The 25,587-nt window shown below is 34.8% G+C and overlaps 3 protein-coding genes across 3 annotated transcripts in view; 1 reads left to right on the forward strand and 2 right to left on the reverse strand.

Annotated features, from left to right (window-relative positions):
* The window catches only part of LOC131842741 (intersectin-2-like), a 44,175-nt gene extending 29,163 nt beyond the window's left edge, over positions 1-15,012 (reverse strand). Inside the window, exons 1-7 of the mRNA XM_059191305.1 lie at positions 14,881-15,012; positions 8,762-8,885; positions 6,909-7,007; positions 5,947-6,025; positions 4,041-4,694; positions 3,189-3,282; positions 854-1,005 (exon numbers count right to left, since the gene is read on the reverse strand). Coding sequence (XP_059047288.1) covers positions 854-1,005; positions 3,189-3,282; positions 4,041-4,694; positions 5,947-6,025; positions 6,909-7,007; positions 8,762-8,881 — 1,198 coding nt within the window. The 5' untranslated portion in view covers positions 8,882-8,885; positions 14,881-15,012. The remainder of the gene's footprint in view (positions 1-853; positions 1,006-3,188; positions 3,283-4,040; positions 4,695-5,946; positions 6,026-6,908; positions 7,008-8,761; positions 8,886-14,880) is intronic.
* A 239-nt stretch (positions 15,013-15,251) lies between these two features.
* Positions 15,252-17,068, forward strand: LOC131842759 (MIP18 family protein galla-2). The gene is made up of 2 exons (XM_059191325.1): positions 15,252-15,664; positions 16,580-17,068. Exons 1-2 carry the CDS (start codon positions 15,388-15,390, stop codon positions 16,771-16,773), a joined length of 471 nt encoding a protein of 156 aa, XP_059047308.1. The 5' UTR covers positions 15,252-15,387; the 3' UTR covers positions 16,774-17,068.
* Positions 17,069-18,024: 956 nt separating this feature from the next.
* LOC131842744 (gelsolin, cytoplasmic-like) overlaps positions 18,025-25,587 on the reverse strand; it is a 40,452-nt gene continuing 32,889 nt past the window's right edge. Inside the window, exons 16-19 of the mRNA XM_059191307.1 lie at positions 23,895-24,049; positions 22,251-22,361; positions 19,786-19,911; positions 18,025-18,365 (exon numbers count right to left, since the gene is read on the reverse strand). Of these exons, the coding sequence (XP_059047290.1) occupies positions 18,309-18,365; positions 19,786-19,911; positions 22,251-22,361; positions 23,895-24,049 (449 nt within the window). The 3' untranslated portion in view covers positions 18,025-18,308. The remainder of the gene's footprint in view (positions 18,366-19,785; positions 19,912-22,250; positions 22,362-23,894; positions 24,050-25,587) is intronic.

The following is a 25,587-nucleotide window of genomic DNA, read 5'->3' on the forward strand; positions in this document are numbered from 1 at the left end:
CGATTCCTCGCACGCAAACTATTGTATTCCAAAAAAAATTAAAATGATAATAGTGACTGACTAATGATAATAGTGTTTTTATACATAAATCTAACTTAAAATTCATAGCGTTCATAATGTTATCTGATTTTTTTTTATTAATAATGGGATTGCGCTTGGTCTTACCTCATCTGATGGTAAATGATGGTAAGACCTAGGATGTAGCGCGCTTACCCAGAAGATATCTATTCACCATAGACTTGAAGAATCCGGGGTTGTATTTCTCCGGGAACATAGAACATAGATAGCGTAGCGGTTTCTATGTTAATTATCGCATGCCTAATCCTTGTTAATGTGTATATACTTTAAACAACATTTATTTAAAACAGCAACAAGTAAGTTCTTGTGATGAGTCTGCGTTCCGAATGTGTGGTAGACACACGACACCGTCCTCGCCGGCCAAGACGACGACCTCAAACACTCAATATCGCGCATTCAACCGGGCGCATGCGCGCGCGCGGGCGCTCCACACCGGCGTCCCCGGGCGCCCCTTCGATCAATTCCCCGTCCAATTCAAACGGGGATCGAAATTACGACGGCCTGAGCCGAGGTTCGAACCCCTAGTGGTGCCCTCAGACTAAATTCGTATCCGTCAGGCAGGAGTTGGCCTTCAGCCGCTTCATAAGTCTTTCCGCGGGTTTGGAGTGCCATCTGCACTCGCCCCATAACGTCCGGTGAAGCTGTAAAGGCCAGCTACGGCCAACAGCATTAGAATAGACCGAAAAAAAAAATGTGTGGTAGAAAAAAAATATGACTACTCAAAAGTACTTATATTAAGTTTATTTCTATTCTAATGAAATCACTAACAGCTTACCCAGCTTGCCATCAGAGTCTAAGTCAGCTAATGCCCATATCTGTGCCAGAGCCTGCTGTGGTAGTCTGGACTGCAGCATGATCGCGCGAGCCTGCGCACCTGACACCGACCCTGTCTTCGCTCGGTCTGTAGCGTTGAAGAGTTGGGTATACCTGGTGTGGATACAAATATAAAACATTCAAAAATTCAAAAATAATTTATTCATGTACGACATTTTAGCCGCTTATGAACAATTATATTTTTTTCCCTACCGTCCAGTTTAGTATATAGATCCAATTGAGAAGAACTGGCATGAAATTGAATTATTTTTTCTTTTCTTCCCATTTGCAATCAGTCCCAGATCTATGAGCAGATTTTTTGGGTGTGGGAACTAAGAATGGAGTGTCCCCAGCGGGAGAATGCTCCTTAACTATTGTCTATTGTCTGTCGCAGCGACCGAAAGTGAAGAGGCGGTATGCGTGTGCCAGCTGTATTTTGTTCAAATGCGTCCGATCTTATTACGTTTTAAATAAGGACTAAATTGGTTAAAAAGAGTTCACGGTTTTGCGGGCACAGATCTTTGAGAACACGGTTATACGGTTTAAGGGTGCACAGATCTGTGTCAAAACGTTCGGAGGGTTAAGCATATTACATAATGTCGCATCTTCGCTTGGGGTTAAGTTTTTGTAGTAATCGAGCAGCCAGTTGATTTTGGTGGTTATATAGTCGCTTTTTACATTTCGTTAGTTAAATAGAAAAATGTCAGTATCCAAAACGTACAGTTTTTACAAGACAAGCATTTACAAGAATTAGTGCTAATTGGTGGTTTGTATTCACACACTTAAACTTAAAAATGTAAAGTAATAATAAAATTATTTTCAACACGCAAGTTTCTTTCTCGTTCTTTTTGTGATGAGACAGCTTTCCGAACGAGCGGTAGGTTAAAAAAATGTAATGACTATTCAAAAGTGCTTCAATGTAAGTTTATTTGAATGAATGATTTTCTATTTCTAGATTTATTTAAAGTTTTTAAATTTATTTAAATTATTTTTTCCTTTAGAGTTTTACACAGAAGTGTTATAAATAATTTTAAAAGTATTTATATAATGATTAAGACGGCTGGTTAATTTAATTGACTTATATATTAGGAGGCAATTCTAGCTTCTAATTTAGACAAATGTCATTTTCCTATTTAATCAACGATTTTTCTTTGTAGTTGATGATCTCCTCTTTTACTGTGCAAGTTCCTTGCGAATTTCGTTGTTGGTGATGTAGCAAGGGACACCCGATATTGTTCTCAGTATAATGTTTTGGGCACCGCCGTCTTAAACTAGGCTGGGGCCCTTGGGGACCCAAAATACGGCGCCCTTTTGGCAATTTCAAAACCTCATTAGGTATAAGGAACATTAAGGGATTTGTGAAAAAAGTGTAGTTCACAAAAAACTCTTTTGAGAATAAATATGTGAGAAAAATTATCAGTCCTTCAGGGGCCCTCTGAGAATGGGGGCCCTGGGCACGAGCCCCGTGTGCCCTTATGGTAAAGACGGTATTGATTTTGGGCCCTTTGGATGGCGTTAATGTTTTGCTTGTGGGAACTGGTCTGTTCAGGTTGCGAACACTGATTAGATTTTTGTTTTTTGCAATATCATATGCTGATGGTCACTCTATTCTCCCAAATTTGAATTTAAAATGAATTTGTATTATTGTAAATATGTACAACATTTATTTAAAGAAAAATACGAGCCGAATTTCTTGTCAGTTGTTCTCATCTCGAAATCATTCCGAGCTGACGGTAGATTTGACATATCATGAGAGTCTGTAATAGACCTACATGAATAAAGATATTTTGAATTAGACTTTGACACACTTCCCAAAGTTGTAACCTAAAACAAACTAAAATTACCTATATAAAAATCTTTCGTTGTATAAGTAACATAAGTAACTGGCTTTTACCCGCGGGTTCGCTCGCGTTAATTTATCCCCTTAGGGGTGGAATCTATCAAAATCCTTTCTTAGGGGATGGTTACGTAATAGTAGCTTTATGCATGCAAAGTCTCAGCCCGATCGGTTTAAAATTGACAAAGTTTCATACAAACTTTCATCCCCTATTTTATCCCCTTGGGGGTAGAATTAATCAAAATCTTTCTTAGCGGATGCCTACGTTATAACATCTACCTGCATGCCAAATTTTAGCCAGATCCGTCCAGTGGTTTGGGATGTGCGTTGATAGATTACTGTCAGTCACCTTTGAGTTATATATATATATATTGTGTCGTTTGTTCATGTACATATGTGACAGTTACCACTTACCATCAGGTGGACAGTCAGTTTGTAAATAATAAAGGAATTAACTCACTTGAGTTTCTGTTGCTGGGGTATACCCCACTCGGCCGGTGGAGGCGGACTCATGACGCCCAGGGGCACTTCCGTGGGGCTCGTTACCACAGATCCTGCAAGTAATAATACAGATGTTAGGTTGCCTACGCGGTTCCTCTTGAAAAACATCGTGGTAAATTGCCGTTTATCACGATGTGCTAACTGACCTGACCTCATGTTCATCTTATCATCCTCCACTGGTGCCCGTTACTGATTTAGTGGTAACCGTTAGTGCAAGCGGGTGCACCACTATATTATCGCCAATAAAAAAAAAGATTTAGCATATTATGACGCTCTCGGTGGTCTAGCGGTTTAGCACATCGCCTCACTTCCGATGGTCACAGTTTCGATTCCTCGCACGGTTCAAACATTTGTATTCATGAGTATTATTGTTTGTGATCTGGCTGTTTTCTATGTATATTATAAATGTATGTAAGTATTTATATCAGTCGTCTAGTACCCATAACACAAGCTCTGCTTACCGTGGGACTAGGTGGCGCTGTGTTAATTGTCCAGGGTTATTTATTTATTTACATCAGTTGTCTAGTACCCATAACACAAGCTCTGCTTACCGTGGGACTAGATGGCGCTGTGTTAATTGTCCAGGGTTATTTATTTATTTATATCAGTTGTCTAGTACCCATAACACAAGCTCTGCTTACCGTGGGGCTAGATGGCGCTGTGTTAATTGTCCAGGGTTATTTATTTATTTCTATCAGTTGTCTAGTACCCATAACACAAGCTCTGCTTAGCTTGGGACTATATGGCGCTGTGTTAATTGTCCTGAGTTATTATTATTATTATTATAAATCAATCTAGCAAAAAGAATTACCTGGTTTCGATAATCCGTCACTTTTAACAGCGGTTATAGGGGTTGAAGTGACTGGTTGCCCAGACATCGAACCCACTACCGTGGTAGGTTGAGGCGGCGAGCTGATTAGAGATGCCACTGTGGTCCCCGTCACCAATGGCTGCGAGGAGGGAACTAGTGGAGTAGGACCAACCAAGGGTTGAACGGGTACGAGGGGTGGACTGGCCGCAATTAGGGGTTGTCCGTTTATTAAGGGTTGTGCAGCCATTAGGGGTTGAGTTAATGGTTGTGTTGGAGGTATTAGGGGTGGGTTTGTAATAGGTTGCACTGCCGATAGCGGTTGAGAAGGGATTAAGGGTTGTGCATCGATCAGGGGTTGAGTTGGAATTAGGGGTTGAGACTGACCGATCAAATTTTGGGTCGCAACTGGTTGCGTTATTGGTTTCACGCCGGAAATCAAATCTGGGACCACGGATGGCTTGACTGGTTGGACTAACGGCACGGTTGGTATAGATTGCGGTGGTCCGGTGCTAATAAGGGATTGGTTGCCGAAATCCCCAAGTAGTGATTGGTTGGTTGGTTGCTGTGGCAACCCGGATATAAGTGGTTGCTGTGGGATGGTTGGCATGGGCGGGATAGGGGGTTTGGATGGTGGGGTGAATTGTTTTTGTTGAACTGAAAAGATTTATAATTGTATTCATTATATATTATTTTACTAGCTAATCCCGCAATCGTTGTTTTGCCACATAAATTAAAATTGATATAAAAAAATAAGGATTAAGTAGAAGGGTGAAAAAATATTATTGTATTTTTTTTATTGCCACATAAATATAAATAAAAACAAAAAGAAATGTTAGGGGTGGACAACCCTTATCACTTAGGGGTATGAAAAATAGTTAGTAGCCGGTTTTCAGACCAGAATATGCATATAAATTTTACAACAACACAACAACCCGTTTGGGAGGAGTATGGTAACTAACATTGTGACACAAGAATTTTATATATAAGAATAAGATTATTCTATTCTAAATTTCTAATATACAACAAAATCCCGGAAAGCATAAAACAAGAAGGTACTTGCTTACATTGTATATATATAAATAAAAGTAGCATAAGTCACTCCTTATTACAACAGCTACCTGCCAAACAAGTCCCGTCAAAATCGGCCCAGCCATTTCAGAGATTAGCCGGAACAAACAGACAGACAGATACAAAAATATAAAAAAGAATATTTCGGTGTGTATTTATATTTATATGCGTGTAGTAAGAAACGGTTATTTCAATATTACAAACAGACACTCCAATTTTATTTATATGTATAGATATATACTAGCTGAGCCGCGTAACTTCGTCTGCATCACACTTAATTTACATTCATCATCTGCTTCTTCCTTATCCCATTTATTTGGGGTCGGCGTAATATGTTTTTCTCTTCCATTCATCTCTGTTCGCAGTCATTCCGTTATTTACTCCCTTTCTCACTATATCATCTTTCACACAGTCCATCCATCTCTTTTTCGGTCTTCCTCTACCCTTATAACCATCCACATTCATATGTAACACCGTCCTTAGGATATGATCTTCATTCCTACGCATTACATGCCCATACCACGATAGACGATTTTACATTATATATTTTAAAATTATAGTCTATGTGTTCTTCTGATGTTTGTTACTCTTTCACGTAACAACTACTGAACGGATTTTGACGAAACTTTACACTAATATAGCTCATACATCAGAATAACATATAGGCAAATTTTTTTATCGAAATTTAACGCGAGTGAAACGAGCTAGCAAACACAGCTATTATAAAAATATTTTGATTTGATTTCAAATCTAAGTAAAGTATTTTGTTTTGATTGATATTGGGATTATGCAAGAGGCATACGTCCAGCAGTGGACTAATAGATGCTGAAGAACTTACCTTGTGGACTGAGAGAGGCGAGTAGAGACGGCGGTAAGATCTTCGGCACTTCAATTCCATGTAGTTTCAAGTTGATTATCTGAAAAGTGGTATAATGAATTTATAATAATTGATACAGAAAGAAATTAAAGATAAAAGATATAATGAATTTAGAATAATTGATACAGAAAGAAATTAAAGATAAAAGATATAATGAATTTATAATAATTGATACAGAAAGAAATTAAAGATAAAAGATATAATGAATTTATAATAATTGATACAGAAAGGGAAATTAAAGATAAAGGAGAAATTAAAGATAAAAGATATAATGAATTTATAATAATTGATACAGAAAGAGAAATGAATGATAAAAGATATAAAGAATTTACAATAATTGATACAGAAAGGGAAATTAAAGATAAAGGATAAATTAAAGATAAAAGATATATTAAAGATAAAAGAGAAATTAATCTTATTATAACTATAAACGCGAAAGTTTGTGTGTATGGATAGATGTTTGTTACTCTTTCACGCAAAAACTACCGAACGGATTTTGATGAAACTTTATGGTAAAACTTTCGGGCACATCTAGTTAAAGATAAAAGAGAAATTAAAGATGATAACATTTGTGACAATTTATCAACTTATTTTTTTTTCAAATTAAACTAATTAGAAAAAAATAAGTTCAATAGTTTAAATAAACTGAATTATAGTATTAAGGTGTTATGTTTTTGAAGGGCTGCGATGGTGATGATGATGTTTTTGAAGGATTACAATAATAATAACCCTGGACAATTCACACAGCGCAATCTATATCTATCCCAAGCTAAACAAAGCTTGTGTTAAGGTTACTAGTACTCAGTTCTTTTACATACGAACTGACGGTAGTTTTTGACATATCATAAGTCTGTAATAGAGATATTTTGGTTAGGTTTGAAAATAATATGAGTGATATTATTTATATATATATATATGTATACCTTGCAAGCGATGGAGAACTCTCGCAGATCTAGTTTACCATCTGCATTGGTGTCTGCTAAAGTCCAAATGGCGCCGAGTATGGGCGGTGGTAGTTGACTCTGTATAGAATAGAAACTATCATCATTGCATTGCTTTTATCCCATTATTTATTTACTCACATACACACACACACAGATACTGAATATAATATAACTAGCTGTCCCAGAAAACGTTGTTTTGCCTTAAAATAAAAAAAATGAGGGTTGGACTATCCCTAACATTTAGGGGGATGAAAAATAGATGTTGGCCGATTCTCAGACCTACTCAATACGCTCACAAAATTTCATGAGAATCGGTCATGCCGTTTCGGAGGAGTATGGGAACGAAAACTGTGACATGAGAATTTTATATATAAGATATAATTAATAATATAATATACTGAATAGTATAAAATATTAATTATGTTTATGTCTACATGTACATTAATTAAAACTGTTATCCTTGTTTTGTGAAGGAACTTGACTGTGAACTGATATACAGCTCACGCTAGCTTGGGAGTCGGGACTGCATCAAACTGTACACTGATGTACAGTTTAAATAAATAATTATATGGTATGTATAGTATATCTCCCTAAAATATGGTTCGAGTGATGGCTGGCTCATCCGTCATACTCGTGAACGGGTGCTGTTTGTAGGGACTGGTCTGCTCTAATCACTGACTGATTTCCTCTTATTAATTGTTTAACCAGTTGGTTATATATTCAATATTTTTCTATTTGAGTATTTAATTGAATTAGTGCTAATTGGTGGTTTGTATTCACACACTTAAACTTAAAAATGTAAAGTAATAATAAAATTATTTAAATGAGCAACACGCAAGTTTCTTGCTCGTTCTTCTTGTGATGAGACAGCTTTCTGAATGAGCGGTAGATTAAAAAAAATGTAATGACTATTCAAAAGTGCTTCAATGTAAGTTTATTTGAATAAATGATTTCCTATTCTATTCCATTCTATTCTATTATCTTCTACTACTATGATCGAGTACTACTTTCATCCTTCTTCACAAAACTGTAATATTAAACACTTGTAGAATAGTCCGCAATTTTTTGTCTTCGACTTAAAAATTATCCATCCTCATCATTCATCATTTATACTGTCATTGTTTGGTGATTTTTACCTGCAATGATCAGCCTATTACCCCATCAAAGGGAGATATATAATATAAAATAAAGAAATATTAATAATAATAGAAGAATCTATTTCCGGGTTGATGTGCGATGGACTCAAATATGGTTGAGTGCAATGATGGCTGGCTCATACGTCATACTCGTGAACGGGTGCTGCTTGTGGGGACTGGTCTGTTCAGGTTGCGAACACTGATTAAATTTTTTGTTCTTTACGATAGCATATGCTGGTGGATACTCTATTCTCCCAATTTTGAATTTTAATGACTGTGTATTATTATAAACATGTTTCAATATTATTTGAAAAAATACGAGCTGAGTTTCTTGTCACTTCATCTCATCTCGATATCATTCCGAACTGACGGTAGATTTGACATATCATAAGAGTCTGTAATAGACCTACATGAATAAAGATATTTTGAATTTGAATTGAATTTGATTTACAGTGAACATTACAAATTTACAGCAGTAACTGTAGTCCTGTAGTCTATAATTTAGTAATTTAAAAATAAAAAAATTTAGATAGATAGAATATACTTTTTTTGTAACACAGTAAAGAAAAAAGCATAAACAATGTATTAATCATATATAGCTTATGGATCAGAATAACATAGGCTATATTTTGTATTGAAATTTATATATTTAAATTTTACACTTGTGAAACCAGCACAGTAAGAGAGACGACTGACCTGCAACATGAACCTCTTGGCCTGTTCTCCGGTGAGGGCGCCATTAACGGGGCCCAAGTTGTTGAAGTGCTCAGCAAATTTCGCATGCTCGTGTGGCTGAACGATCCATGGATCCGCCATGATGCTGGAAGAGGAATCACTTTAATTATATGAAACTTATTTTTTAAGCTGTTGATAAAATATTTTTCTTATTAGAAATGTTGCAGTATTGGTATTTAAAGTTTTTACTAACAATATTTATTTATTTATTTATTATTAAATTATTTATTGTATTATTTTATTGAAGGGAAATAGCGCACTTTCAACACTGTATTTCTTCTATTGAATAATATTCATTGTTGTCTTGTTTCGTAGATATTTAACATAATAATTAAAAATGATGTCCCGCAGAGCATGTGATCTTGATGCTAAGCTCAAGGTGACACTCTTAGAGTTAAAAAAATCCAATGAATTAAATAAGGCCTTATTACAGGAACGAGATGAAAGTGAGATTGAAATTAAGTTGATGTCTGATAAATATGTGGCTCTGAAGAATGACCTAGTGAAGATCAGTACAGACTTTGAAGTTCTACATATCGAAAATGAAAAACTTCAAGAAATTGTAAATAAATATGATCTGTGCAGAGACACATATGAGTCAGCATTGCAGAAAATCACTCATCTAGAGCGGCACCTTGAGGAAGTTCAATCACAAAATAAATCTTTGTTGGATCACAGGCGGTTGAGTAGTTATAACGAGACCATGGATCTGTATACAGAAATGTTAAATACTACTAGTGATCAAACATCTGCTCTGCCCCTTGTGACCATAGATTTGACAAATACACCAAGCTCCTATAGTCCTAATAAAGTACCTATTAATAGTAGTAATAAGTTAAAAAAATATGTAAAATTAAATAAATTTATTCGAAAATCAGAAAATTTAGTGAAAAGTCATAAAAAGTGTTTAAAATCAATTATTACTAGGAAGCAAAAAATTGACTTATCAATAGAATTAAATAATTGTAAAGAAAAAATATATAACAAAGATTTAGAAATAGATGAATTATCACAAAAAATTAAACTATTAGAGAATTCGTTGTCCAATTTATCTTTGAAATACGAATCAGCTAAGAATGAAATACATGAATATTCTGATCAGTTGGATAATTTAATAAAATTAGGTAACTACAACATGGAGCGGTTTGTTTCTCTTACGGATAGATGTCACTGTAATTCACCAGAGTCTGATAACTATATCCAACCGTCCCACCATAATCAGTTGAACATTGATATCTCATCCGTCACGGAACCAGACGTTTCATGTTTACCCACACGAAACAGTACAAAAGTAAATAAATGCAGCACTGTACATGAAACCATCAGGAGAACAATTATTTATTCAGATGAATTTGGCAAGGATTTAGGTAGTTTATTATCGAACTGTCTCTCGCAACAAGTAATGAATAATTGTTTTCCGGGATCAGGTATATATAAGATTATAAGAAATATAGTAAATGAAAAATATGATATTCACACGACCCTAGTAATAGCGTTAGGGAATTGTTTGCATATGCGTAAATCTGATATAGTTAATTTAATAAAATCATTATATAATATAGTGGAGCTTGGTATAGGTAAAATATTATTATGCGCATTTCCCTACTCTCAATCCCTGACTAATGAACAGAATAAGTTCATTTATAGTATAAATAATTTAATTTATTCGATGACATATCATTGTAATGATATATTTTATTTTGAAAGTAACAAATTTGTTACAAATTATTATATGACGGGAGGTAATTTTTATCTTCCTAAAAAACAAAAAAAGACTATTGCTAGTTTACTAGCGTATAACATTTATGATCCCATTATAAGTAGTATAACGGATTTAATTAGTAATATTAGTAATAATACTAATAATGTGACATGTGTTAATTTAAACTAACATCTACGACATTGGTTAAGCCACAGGATATGGTCATTATTCATCAAAATATTCGTGGCTTCTCCAGCAAAGAATTAGAATTAAGTCTATTCTTAGAATCTAACAATGTACGGGTGTTATGTCTGACAGAACATTGGCTTAAATAATATGAAATAATTTGTCCTTTTGAACATTATAATATAGCTAGTTTTTTTGCTAGGAACAATGCCATTCATGGCGGGTCAATTATTATTTTAAAAAATGATGTAGAATATAAAAACCGTCAAGACATTGTAAATATTTCTATTGAGCAAACAATTGAACTATCTTGCGTAGAATTAGTTACTTGTATAATAATTTGCGTTTATCGTCCGCCATCGGCTTGTTTTGATTCTTTTGAACTGGCTATGGAGGAAGCATTGAGACGAGTCGCACGGAGGAATAAAACATTATTTGTATGTGGCGATTTTAATGTTGATTTATTATCGGAATGCTCAATAAGCTTAAGATTGATTAACTTATTTAAATCATTTAATTTGCACAATCTTTTTTTAGAACCCACTAGGGTCGCAGGAAATTCTGCCACTTGTATAGATAATGTTTTTTGTAATTGTGAAGTAAAGGTGAAAATGAATTTCGACTGTCTTGGATCTGATCATTATGGACAAAAAGTTATAATTGAAACTAAGGGATCCAAAGGGACTCAAACAATTACATGCAGACAAATAACACAAAAGAATTTGGCACGTTTTAAAAATAAAATTGAACATAAAATATCTAGTGTCATAGTACCTCAATATGACCCGGACATTGTATGTGAACATATTTTTAATTTAATTGAACATGAAGCTAGCAGTGAATTTAAAACAAAAACCTTTTCAACTAGTGTAAAATCAAAGTTTTGTGACTGGGCCACGTTTGGTATTTATAAGTCTAGGGCTAATCTTTACGAACTTTACGAAAAACGAAGCTATATATCCGATCCCTTATTTCATGAACATGTAAAATCTTATTCGAAAATATTTAAAAAGGTTTGTCATACAGCTAAGTCTCTCTATTTAGGTAAAATAATAACTAAATCTAAAGATAAAATAAAAGCCACTTGGAAAGTAATAAATAGCGAAACTGGAAAAGTTAATTTTCAAAATAGTAAAATAGCTTTAAATATTAATAACAAATTGGTAAATTCCGACACAGAGGTCGCGGATACATTCGAATCTTATTTCACTAATATTCCATTAATTACGACACAGGCTCTAAAATCTTCCCCGTCTGCTGCTGAAACTTTACTAACAGACAATGTTAGCAAGTCATCAGCTGTATTTAACTTTAGACATACATCATCAGTAGAAATAATGAAAATATTCAAACAGCTTAATAATAAAAAAACAGAGGATCTATGGGGTATATCTGTTAAAATACTAGATAGTATAATGGAAATTATTGCGCCCTCTCTTGCTTTTATTTTCAATAAATGTATAGATGAAGGTAAATTTCCTAACATAATGAAAATTAGTAAAATCATACCGCTTTTTAAATCTGGAGATAGGAGTGACCCAATAAATTATAGACCTATATCTATACTCCCAGCACTCAGTAAAATTTTTGAAAAAATAATCCTTATGCAGCTTGTCAGTTATTTCAATTTAAATAATTTAATCCACAATAGTCAATTCGGTTTTTTCAAAGGTCGTTCACCTACAGACGCAGGTGCAGAGTTGCTTAGACACGTATTTGCTGCATGGGAAACTAAAATGGATGCGATAGGTGTTTTTTGTGACCTTTCTAAGGCTTTTGATTGCGTTGATCATAATACATTGCTAAAAAAACTTGCTTTTTATGGCGTCAAAGACAATGCTTTAAATTTAATAAAATCTTATCTATCTGATAGAATACAGAAAGTGAAGGTTAGCAACGCTACGTCTGACGGGTCACTTGTGCAAATGGGTGTACCTCAAGGATCTATTCTCGGTCCATTTTTATTCCTAGTTTACATTAATGATCTCCCATATGCCATGCAGGATAGATGCGGCATAGTATTATTTGCAGACGATACTTCATTGATTTTTAAAGTTAATAGAATGACTAATAATTATGACGATGTAAATAGTGCTTTGCGGCGTCTCCTGCACTGGTTTACAACTAACAATCTTATGTTAAACGCTAAAAAAACAAAATGTGTTAATTTCTCTATGTCTAAAAGTTTTAATACTAATTGCAATATTAAATTAAATGACGAATCTCTCGAATTTATAGAATCTACTGTCTTTCTAGGAATCACACTAGATAATAAAACACAATGGGGTGCACAAATTCAAAGCCTTGCAGCGAAACTAAGTTCGGCAGCTTTTGCCGTGCGTAAGGTTAGACAGTACACTGGTACTGATACTGCTAGATTAGTCTATTTTAGTTATTTACATAGTTTACTCTCTTATGGAATATTACTATGGGGAAAAGCGGCAGATATTAAAAATATATTCATATTACAAAAACGTGCCGTTCGAGCGATCTACTGTATGAAGAGTCGTGACTCATTAAGAGAGAAATTCAAAGAGGCAAATATTCTCACCGTTGCTTCTCAATTTATATATTCAAATATCCTATATGTTCATAAAAATCTTGACTTATTTCCAAAAAACAGCAATATTCATAATATTAATACAAGATTTAAAGACAAACTTGCTGTCCCCAAGTATCGTTTAGAAAAAGTTAATAGGTCTTTTATGGGAATAGGTATAAAAATTTACAATAAGATACCAAAGGATATGTTGGAATTACCCTTAAATAAATTCAAAACATCTGTTAAATCATATTTACTGAGCAAAGCCTATTACTCACTAAACGATTACTTGAATGACGAGTGTGCATGGCAATAGTTGTTCATGCACTGAATTTTCATTTAATGTTAGACATAGACACCTATATAAATATACATTGTAAATAAACTGGCTTTAAAAAAAAAAAGTAATTCAATTGAGTTTCTTGCCAGTTCTTCTCAATTGGATCTATATACCGAACTGGACGGTAGGGAAAAAAATAAAATTATAATGTAAAAATTTGACGTTCATAAGCGGCTAAAATGTCCTACATGAATAAATGATTTTTGAATTTGAATTTGAATTTGAATTTGAATTTGCAATCAGTCATGTGGACTATAAGCAGATGTGGTGTTCCCTATGTAGCAGGTAGAGTGTCACTCTCAATAGAGCAGGTCCTCGTTCTTAAAAAGTCAGTTCTGTCTGACTATGTTGGTCAAATATATCACACCTTTTCCATAATTAACAGACATTTTTGGGTATAGTAAGTTGCTAAGCTAATTTATTTGGGTGCCTGTGTAGTCGTAATTTATATTTGTTGCTGTAGTCATTCATTGCATCCTTAACTATGGAAATATCAAGTATTTTGTGGATTTCAGTTGTTCTTATAAACCATGGTGCCTCCGAAAGTTGTATTAATATATAGTTTTGAACTCGCCGTATTGTCATTATCTTGGAGTCACCGGCAGATCCCCATATAGACGCGCGCGCACATTGTGTTGTGAATTAAAATAAATTAGAACTGAGTTAAACCTACTGTGAAACTTACTGTGAAACTGGAATGCTAGCGAAGATATCTTCGAGACCCTGAAGCCCAAGAAATCCGCAGAACCATACAGGTACGTGACAGACGCTTCCACACATTTTTCCTTATATATATATACAGAGTATTTTCCCTAACATTTTGGTAGCAGAGAGTAAATTCCCTAACAAATATAATAAATAAGACATTCAAAGGTTGTAAAAATTTTTGTAATGTAAGAGTAAACTCTTAAGGGGTTAAAATAAAATAGGGGATGGAATTTTGTAAGGAGAATTGTCATATTTGAAGCTACAATGAAACTTTTTTCTTTTTTTTGGGCGAGATAATTAAATATTCTTTCTTTATTTGGTCAATGTCACTGTAACACGCATGAAACCGCAGGCTGAGCTAGTATTAAATATATTACCTGGACATAGAACGGTGGGCGTTAGTGGTATTCTAAATTGGATTATACATAACTCCCAGTTGCCAAATGAGTTTGGATTCTATTTCCATACATGCAACATCTATCTTTATATTACCGACAGACAGACCTTTTTAAAAACAATATAATTAACATACTGCTTAATGCAGTGATAATTTCTCTGCAAAATCAATATAATTAAATTAAAAATATATGTAAATAACTTACATAGAAGCGTATTGCTGTGTCGAATATGCTATAAATAAACACTCTTTCTTGTTCTTTTTTTTTCAAAAAAGAAAGCACTAGGCAATGAAATTTATTGATTTTGTTTGATCTCAAAATATCTATATATGTCTGATAAGAATGACAACGCTTTGACAATGACAACTGAATTTAATTTTTTTTGTTTTTTGGACCTGGAAGCAAAGGTTATTCTGTGACATTTTAATTAATAATTCTTGTTTAAGGTTGAATCTGACATATATTTTTGACTAACATATTTTTATGAAGATATGAAAATTTACGGAAATTTTTGTCAATATAGGTATCAAGTAAGCCGATAATTTTCATCATATATAGCACAGAGTAATATAGTAACTACCAAGTAAATGGATAAGAACTTAGCGTTACATGCTCTGTTAATGATTCATAGATTAACTGACAGTTATTTACAATATTATTATTGCTTATTTTATTTGTGCTGTAAAACTACATCATTAAAAATTAAATATAATGACTAAAATAGCGGATAACGTGAACCCTCACGTGTACGAGAAGGGTTCAGAGCGGGAAGTAAGCACAGAGGATCATAACGAGGAGGTTGAAGACGAGTTTGACGAGCGTGAAATATTCGATTTAATTCGTAATATCAACGACCCTGAACATCCACTGACTCTTGAGGAGCTGAGGGTCATTGAAGAGAAGAATATAATTGTTAATAATAAGGATAATACTGTTGTTGTTAACTTCACACCCACAATTCCACATTGTAGTATGGCCACTTTGATAGGTTAGTATTTTTATGGATTTTGTCTTTTTATTTTCATTGAGTGTTTTGGGTGTTAAGACCTGTAGTACTGCGACCGTGCATGGCAGTAGTTGTTCATGCTAGATTTTCATTCAATGTTAGACATAACACCTATATAAATATACATTATAAATAGACAGGTTTTTAATGTAAAAAACTTGACATTAATAAACAGCTAAAATATCCTGCAGTAATAAATGATTGTTGAATTTGAATTTGATCTATATAGATCTATTCTTGCCGCCATTTTTCAGAGTTTGCTACGTAGGCTTGTCAGGGACAAGAATTGAAGTAAACTTTTAGAAGCAATGGTTTTTATCTCTAGGACAGAGTGTATACTTTCCAAAGGAGATATTTCGTTTATGCATGAGTGGGCTACAACCACATAGGATGTGTAGTGGCGTTTCATCTTCTGCTTGACAAAAACTGCAAATTGTTGCTTTTCATCTGACAGATAAAGAATAGAATAGAAGATTCTTTATTCAAATTTAAATTCAAGAACTTTAAATAATAATTTTTTTTTTAAATCTACCACTTATTCATAGCATTGTCTCATCACAAGAAACTTTAGATTCACTGTCTTCTGCAATTACGCATACAAATTTCTTGTCTATGTCAACCTGTTATACAAATTTTATTATACATGTATTTTACTTAACTACTATTTTAATTGTAAGCTAACAAACATATGTTGTGTTGTCCTTATTCTAGCATTCTCAGCCAACTGCAACAGTCTTTTCCACAAATACAGTTAACAAAACCGTAAACCACACCACTGTCTTCCAAACCACAACGTTGGCAAAATCACTGACCTCATGGAAGCCTTTTAAATTAAAAGAAAAAGAAGCATACAATTATATTATTTATTGGTCTCGGTTATAATAATTTGTTTTTCAGGTCTATCAATCCGTGTTTTGTTACTTCGTGCACTGCCCAGTAGGTTCAAAGTGACGGTTGAGGTTTCAGAAGGTACCCATGTGTCTGAACATGCAGTGAACAAACAATTAGCTGATAAGGAGAGAGTGGCTGCAGCATTGGAGAATAACAATCTGGTGCAGATAATAAATCAGTGTGTGGCAAGTGTTCAATGATTTAGTTTTTGTGGTAAAATTTTTGTATGGAGAGTGGTAATTACATATTATCATGTCAACTTATTTTTATGACTATACTAGCTGTCCCGGCAAATGTTATTGTGCCTTAAAATAAAAAAAAAAATTAGGGGTGGACTACCCCTAACATTTAGGATGAAAAATAGATGTTGGCCGATTCTCAGACCTACTCAATACGCTCACAAAATTTCATGAGAATCGCGCAAGCCGTTTCGGAGGAGTATGGGAACGAAAACTGTGACACGAGAATTTTATATTTTTACTAGCTCTCCTGGCAAACGTTTTGCCATGAAATAAAAAAAAAAAATTGTCACGATGGGCTAGCTGACCTGACCTTACGTTCTTATCATCCTCCACTGGTGCCCCGCCAGCGTAAACCGTTAGCGCAGGCGGGTGCAACATTCCCATTATCATCCAAAAAAAACCAGGATTATGTTCTAGTTGGTTGGTCTACTTGACATGCCTTGCTGGCAATATTAAAATTTATATTTAGTTACCACTTATAATAATTACCACTAGCAATAATTACCACTCTTTATATATTAATTAAAGGGTATGAAGATCAAGATAAAAGAAAAATTATGTGGTTAATGTATAACGCTGATTTAAGTTGAAGTGGTAAAAATATCTCATGTAAATGTATGTAATGTATGTATTTAGTTAATGTGAATATTTAGTTGATTACCTATATATATATATATATATGTATCATATATATATATGTTTTATTTACGAACCGTTTTGGAGAATTAAGGCAAGATTATTTATAACTAAAATAACAACTCAAGATACAAGTTGAACTTGTATCTTGAGTTATATAAATAAACTAGCTTTTGTCCGCGGCTTCACTCGTGTTAATTTATCCCCTTAGGGGTGGAACTTATCAAAATCCTTTCTTAGGGGATGCCTACGTCGTAGTAGTAGAGCATAAAGTCAGGTCAGTTAGCACATCGTGGCACATTCACTATTCTCTAAATATATATGCATGAAGGGAAAAGATGTTTATTAACCTTTGAATTAGTAACCTCATTGCTAGATGGTACATCCATATCTGGTTGACCTCCATGCGGTTCCGTTTGGAAATCATGTTAAATTCCTGGTGATTTTGCCATGATATGCTAACTGACCTGACCTCATGTTCTTATCATCCTCCACTGGTGCCCCGCCAGCGTATACCGTTAGCGCAAGAGGGTGCATTACATTATCATTTCTTAAATTAAAAATATATACATCTTATTTATTAAAGGATTCGAATCAATAAAAAGATCTTAATTTCTGTAAATATTAGGCATATGTATTTAACAATATTCTATTATATAAATACATAAGTTATTGTAAATTGTGCAAAAAAGAATAAAAATATTTTTTAAGTTCACACATTGTTTTTATCACAAAATAAAAAAATAACAATCCCTTATCATCACTTTGGTTTCTGCTTATTCCTATCAATCATGGCAAAATAACGCACGCAAAGCCACACGTAGAACATATAGTTTGTTCCTTCTAGAAGGCAGTTTTTATTTACTGTTGGCTGCTTTAGTCTCATTCTTGATATCGTCGTATGAGGTTTGATTCTGAAATCATTATGAAATTAATTATTTATACCTAAATTGTGGAATGAGCTGTTTTCTCTTTAGAGTCTACAGCATGGTGTGTTTCAAGAAGGGTATATTAACACGTTAACCCCAATTTACACTCAGCCCGATTGGGCAGGGAAGTGAGCAGCGCGAGTGTAAACACGAGACTTCCCATTCCACTGGCGCTGCCACTCGCCCGGCGCTCCCTCGATTGTCGGTTTTTCGTGCGCGAGTCAAAGGACAGCGTGGTGGCAGCGTGTTTTTACATTCAGCCCTCTCGCTCAGTTGTCGCCCGGCAATATTTCGGGCAGCGCGAGTGGTAGGGGAAGCAGCTGAATGTAAACGTAGCATTACGCTATGTTTACATTCAGCTTGTTAATGACCTGTTAAAGGTCTGTAAAAGACCGCATGCCTGCCTGCCAGCGCCGGTGGGTCACTCCGCAACGAAAGTAAATTTACACATCGGAACCCAGTGACCACCCGTGGGACTTTAATTGAAATAAATCTAGGGGGTTAAATAATGTCTACCTCAAATTCTTGTACGCTAAAACAATATTTAAAAAATAATCTACGTAATTAACAATAAAAAATGCAGGTCCCTATGTGAGGAATAAGAATTTTCGATGTGGTTTTCAACGTGTTAAGATTTTATTATATCAGCGAACAAACAAGCTTGCGGCTCACCTGATGGTAAGTGATTACCGCCGCCCGTGAGCACCTAACACCAGGGGAATTGCAAGTACGTTGTCTGCCTTTTAATAATAAGCTTTTATCTTGACGGTTTATTTTATACCACTTAGGTGGCAAACAAGCATACGGCCCATCTGATGGTAAACGGTTACCGTAGCCTATGGACGCCTGAAACACCAGGGGTGACACATACGCGTTGCCCACACTTAAGAAACCTTGAAAGTTTCAATATAGTATCGGTTTTGAAATATATTGCTGGAAGGTGAATCCTCAAACTTCCATTCATCTAGATGATCAGGAATTTGGGACTGAAAAAAGGTTTCTTCGAGTTTCAGGTGTCCATAGGCTACTACATAATATACATAGAACACACCCAGTCCGATTTAAACAATCATACTCATGAATACAAATTGTTGTACCGTACGAGGAATCGAACCCGCGACCATCGGAAGTGAAACCGTGTACTAGACCTCTAGACCGAGGCTGTCAATCTACTTTACTACGTTACTTCCTAATATTTTTTTTATAAACTTTTGACTCACTTCCCACATATCAGCGTGCCAGCTATTTTAATAATCATACTCATGAATACAAATTATTGTACCGTACGAGGAATCGAACCCGCGACCATCGGAAGTGAAACCGTGTACTAGACCTCTAGACCGAGGCTGTCAATCTACTTTACTACGTTACTTCCTAATAATTTTTTTATAAAATTTCTACTCACTTCCCACATATCAGCGTCCCAGCTGGGGAACAGCTTCTTGAAGACTGCTGGCTCCTTGCCCTGCTTGACTGTCACCACGAGGGCGTTGTCCACAGTCCGCTCCAAACCATCATCTTCTATATATTCCTGTCACATTAAACAACTATGCCAGAAGGAATATAGTACATATAATATATTTTAGCTATTTCCATAGCATTATGTCGTATGGTATTTTGTTATGGGGCAAAGCAGCTGATATAAATACAATATTTACTTTACAAAAGAGGGCCATTCGCTACATTTATGGTATGGGTTCCAGGGAGTCATTGCGAGAGTGTTTTAAGGAATCAAATATCCTCACCGTTGCTTCTCAATACATTTATGAAAATATCATCTATGCCAGAAGGAATATAGACAGTTTCAAAAGAGTTAGTGATTGCACTAATAAAAGCTTACGTAACAATAACAAATGTCGTTTGGCTAAAGTTAGTAATTCGTTTTATGGCAATTGCGTAAGGTTTTACAATAAAATACTAGTCAGTTATAAACCTGCCAGAAAAAAGATTTAAATGTCAAATAAAACAGTTCCTTTGAAAAAAAGCTTACTATACAATTGAAGAATTCGTTAACGATAATAATGTTTTTATAGAAAAACTTAAAATCCATAGCACTGACAATATTATCTGATTACACTAATAATGAGTGCGTAGCGGTTTCTATGTTGATTATCGCATGCCTCTTACTTGTTATACTGTAATTATTTATATAAAAAAACATCTATTAAAAAGAGCAACACACAAGTTTCTTGCTCGTTCTTCTTGTGATGAATCTGCGTTCCGAATGAGTGGTAGAATCAAAATATGACTATTCTAAAGTGCTTGTAATGAGTTTATTTGAATAAAGATTATTTCTATTTCTATTATGTTCTATTATGTTTGTATCTATTATGGGGGACACATTAAATTATAAGATACTAGCTGTCCCAACAAACGTTGTTTTGCCTTAAAATAAAACAAATAATTTAGGTGTGGACTACCCCTAACATTTAGGGGGATGAAAAATAGATGTTGGCCGATTCTCAGACCTACTCAATACGCTCACAAAATTTCATGAGAATCGATCGAGCCGTTTCGGAGGAGTATGGGAACGAAAACTGTGACACGAGAATTTTATATATAAGATTAGCAAAGATAAGATAACTGTATAAAGCAGACGTGACCTATTAGTCCACATGGCGGGCCGCACATAAACTGTGTACAGATCTATACATCTATACATTGGAGTGTCTGTTTGTGATATTGAAATAAACGTTTTTTACTACATGCATATGAATATAAATACGGTACATACCCCAAAATAACATTTTTTACAATTTTTGTCTGTCTGTCTGTCGGTCTGTACAGATCTATACATCTATACATATAAATAAAATTGCAGCGTCTGTTTGTAATATTGAAATAAACGTTTTTTTACTACATGCATATGAATATAAATACGGTACATACCCCAAAATAACATTTTTTACAATTTTTGTCTGTCTGTCTGTCGGTCTGTTTGTTCCGGCTAATCTCTGAAATAGCTGGACCGATTGTGACGGGACTTTTTTTTAGCAGGTAGCTGATGTAATAAGGATTAACTTTAGCTACTTTTATTTTAGAAAAATAAATTAAATTCCACGCAGTCGAAGTTCAGCTAGTAGTAAATAAATATGCTATAAAAGTTCACTATTGAACAGTATGAAGGACCGGGACCAGCTGTAGTGACTTATGTAAAAAATTAACATCTTACTAATGTTACAAACGCGAAAGTTTGTAAGTAGTTTGTAAGTCTCTTTCACACAAAAACTACTGAACGGATTTTAATTAAACTTTACAGTAATATAGCTTATGCATTAGAATAACATATAAACCTGTATTTTTATTGAAAGTTAACGCGGATGAAACCGCGGGCACAGCTAGTATTATAAACGCGTGAGTATGAATGGAAGTTTGTTACTCTTTCAAAATCACTCGACGGATTTTGATGAAACCTTACAGTAATATAGCTTATACATCAGAATAACATATCCTTACTAATATTACAAATGCGAAAGTAACTCTGACTGTCTGTCTGTATGTCTCGCTTTCACGCCGAAACCACTGAACCGATTTAAATGAAATTTGGTACACAGATAGTCTAGACCCTGACAAAGGACATAGGCTACATTTTAATGCGAAAAAAGGGTTGCAAGGGGTTGAAATATGATATAAAAGGTTATATGGAATAATGTCATTTTACGCGGACGAGGTCGCGGGCACAGCTAGTAGGCTATAATTTAAAAGTACCTATATGTAAATTGGTCGAAATATAATTATTAATGTCTAGTAAGTGTAATACAGACGAAGACGGATCAGATAGTATATAAATAAATAACAATATTGTGTCGATATTAAATTACAAAATTATTAACTAAATCTAAAATTGTTTAGCAATTATTTCGAAGTTACCTTAATAATTTCACTCCTGGCCGACTTCACCCTCTCGGGGATGTTGGCGCCCTGCCACAGATACATCTCTTCACCATTGTCAAGTACATACACACCGTCATCAGACAGATCCTGAAAAATAAGTTATTTAAAAACAGCTGAAAACATTTTATCATACGCTATACTCAATGCTATATTATATCAAATGCTATACTCCACAAGTCACAGGTTCGATTCCTCACACCATTTTCGTGTTGTATTCAGGAGTATTATTGTTTGTATCGGTCTGGGTGTTTTTTTATATATAATATGTATGTATTTACGAAAAAATCTATGTATTTGTATCAGTTATCTAGTACCCATAACATAAGCTCTTGATAGCCTAACTTGGATCTAGATGACGCTCTGTGTATTGTACTGAGATTATGTATTTAGAAAAAAAAATCTAAATACATACATAATATACATAGAAAACACCCAGACCGATACAAACAATCATACTCATGAATACAAATTTTTTTGAGAAATCGAACCCGGGACCATCGAAAATAAAGCGGCGTGATAAACCACTAAATCACCGAGGTCGGCACCATGCACTGAAAACAATTAAGTATAGGGTTTTTGTGTGTGTTTGTAATTATTATTATTACTGTATCGCTGTGATCATCACCTCACCACTGTATCGTTATATATGATGTGATGAGGTGTCGCCACATAATATATTGTTCATTGTAGTATGTAGGTAGTGAGTATACAGCTGTAATAATTGTACTATTTATTGTACATTAGTAAGTTTGTTTAATAGTGTGCTACATGACTTATTAGTGACGCGTACATTCCACGCGGAGTCGTAACGTGGACTGACTTTACACTCAACTTAAATCCATGTTATCTGGAGAGGTACTAATGGAAGGGTGCAGAGTATTGACAGAAATATTACACTGAACTTAAACCTATGTTACGTAAAGTAATGGAAGGGTGCCAAGTGTTGACAAATATTTGTTACGGGGCGGCAGCAGCAACGAAAGACTATTCATTTCTTCTTTAACTTATATGTATTTTTCACTTCGAGCATCTGAACCGAGCTGGTCTGTGCACACAATACAGTGAAAAGTCAGTAGGTAGGTGGGACTGTTATGATCAGATTAGAACTTATATCTTGTACTCAATAATAAACATGATTATATCAAACTTCTAGAACATACGTTTCATGTCATAATTATAATTAGATTTAATATTTACTATTTATATATTTAAGTTTATAAGCATAAATAATATTCCTCTTATTAATTGTTTAATCAGTTGGTTATATATTCAATATTTTTTCTATTTGAGTATTTAATTGAATTAGTGCTAATTGGTGGTTTGTATTCACACACTTAAACTTAAAAATGTAAAGTAATAATAAAATTATTTAAAAGAGCAACACGCAAGTTTCTTTCTCGTCTTCTTGTGATGAGACAGCTTTCCGAACGAGCGGTAGATTAAAAAAAATGTAATGACTATTCAAAAGTGCTTCAATGTAAGTTTATTTGAATAAATGATTTTCTATTCTATTCTATTCTCGAAATCATTCCGAACTGACGGTAGATTTGACATATCATAAGAGTCTGTAATAGACCTACATGAATAAAGATATTTTGAATTTGAATTTGAATTATTCACCTGCTGTGTGAAGTCAGGAGAGAGCTCCTCAAACTTGATCTTGCCAATTATGGTAACGGTGACGGCGGTGAGACTGATGGGCGTGGTCACTCTCCTGCTCACCGTCTTCCGCCACCCTGACGCGTCTTCCTCATCCTTCTCATCAGGTGCTCCACCTGTCGAATTTGTAGACGAATTATTATTACGTCTGGGAAAATAATAATAACCCTGGACTATTAACACAGCGCCATCTAGTCCCACGGTAAGCAGAGCTTGTGTTATGGGTACTAGACAACTGATATAAATAAATAAATAACCCTGGACAATTAACACAGCGCCATCTAGTCCCACGGTAAGCAGAGCTTGTGTTATGGGTACTAGACAACTGATATAAATAAATAAATAACCCTGGACAATTAACACAGAGCCATCTAGTCCCACGGTAAGCAGAGCTTGTGTTATGGGTACTAGACAACTGATATAAATAAATAAATAAATAACCCTGGACAATTAACACAGCGCCATCTAGTCCCACGGTAAGCAGAGCTTGTGTTATGGGTACTAGACAACTGATATAAATAAATAAATAACCCTGGACAATTAACACAGAGCCATCTAGTCCCACGGTAAGCAGAGCTTGTGTTATGGGTACTAGACAACTGATATAAATAAATAAATAACCCTGGACAATTAACACAGCGCCATCTAGTCCCACGGTAAGCAGAGCTTGTGTTATGGGTACTAGACAACTGATATAAATAAATAAATAACCCTGGACAATTAACACAGAGCCATCTAGTCCCACGGTAAGCAGAGCTTGTGTTATGGGTACTAGACAACTGATATAAATAAATAAATAACCCTGGACAATTAACACAGAGCCATCTAGTCCCACGGTAAGCAGAGCTTGTGTTATGGGTACTAGACAACTGATATAAATAAATAAATAACCCTGGACAATTAACACAGCGCCATCTAGTCCCACGGTAAGCAGAGCTTGTGTTATGGGTACTAGACAACTGATATAAATAAATAAATAACCCTGGACAATTAACACAGAGCCATCTAGTCCCACGGTAAGCAGAGCTTGTGTTATGGGTACTAGACAACTGATATAAATAAATAAATAACCCTGGACAATTAACACAGAGCCATCTAGTCCCACGGTAAGCAGAGCTTGTGTTATGGGTACTAGACAACTGATATAAATAAATAAATAACCCTGGACAATTAACACAGCGCCATCTAGTCCCACGGTAAGCAGAGCTTGTGTTATGGGTACTAGACAACTGATATAAATAAATAAATAACCCTGGACAATTAACACAGCGCCATCTAGTCCCACGGTAAGCAGAGCTTGTGTTATGGGTACTAGACAACTGATATAAATAAATAAATAACCCTGGACAATTAACACAGCGCCATCTAGTCCCACGGTAAGCAGAGCTTGTGTTATGGGTACTAGACAACTGATATAAATAAATAAATAACCCTGGACAATTAACACAGCGCCATCTAGTCCCACGGTAAGCAGAGCTTGTGTTATGGGTACTAGACAACTGATATAAATAAATAAATAACCCTGGACAATTAACACAGCGCCATCTAGTCCCACGGTAAGCAGAGCTTGTGTTATGGGTACTAGACAACTGATATAAATAAATAAATAACCCTGGACAATTAACACAGAGCCATCTAGTCCCACGGTAAGCAG

The sequence above is a fragment of the Achroia grisella genome, unplaced genomic scaffold (assembly GCF_030625045.1).
Source record: "Achroia grisella isolate CSIRO2021 unplaced genomic scaffold, CSIRO_AGI_Agris_v1 utg2471, whole genome shotgun sequence".
Classification (NCBI taxonomy): domain Eukaryota; kingdom Metazoa; phylum Arthropoda; class Insecta; order Lepidoptera; family Pyralidae; genus Achroia; species Achroia grisella.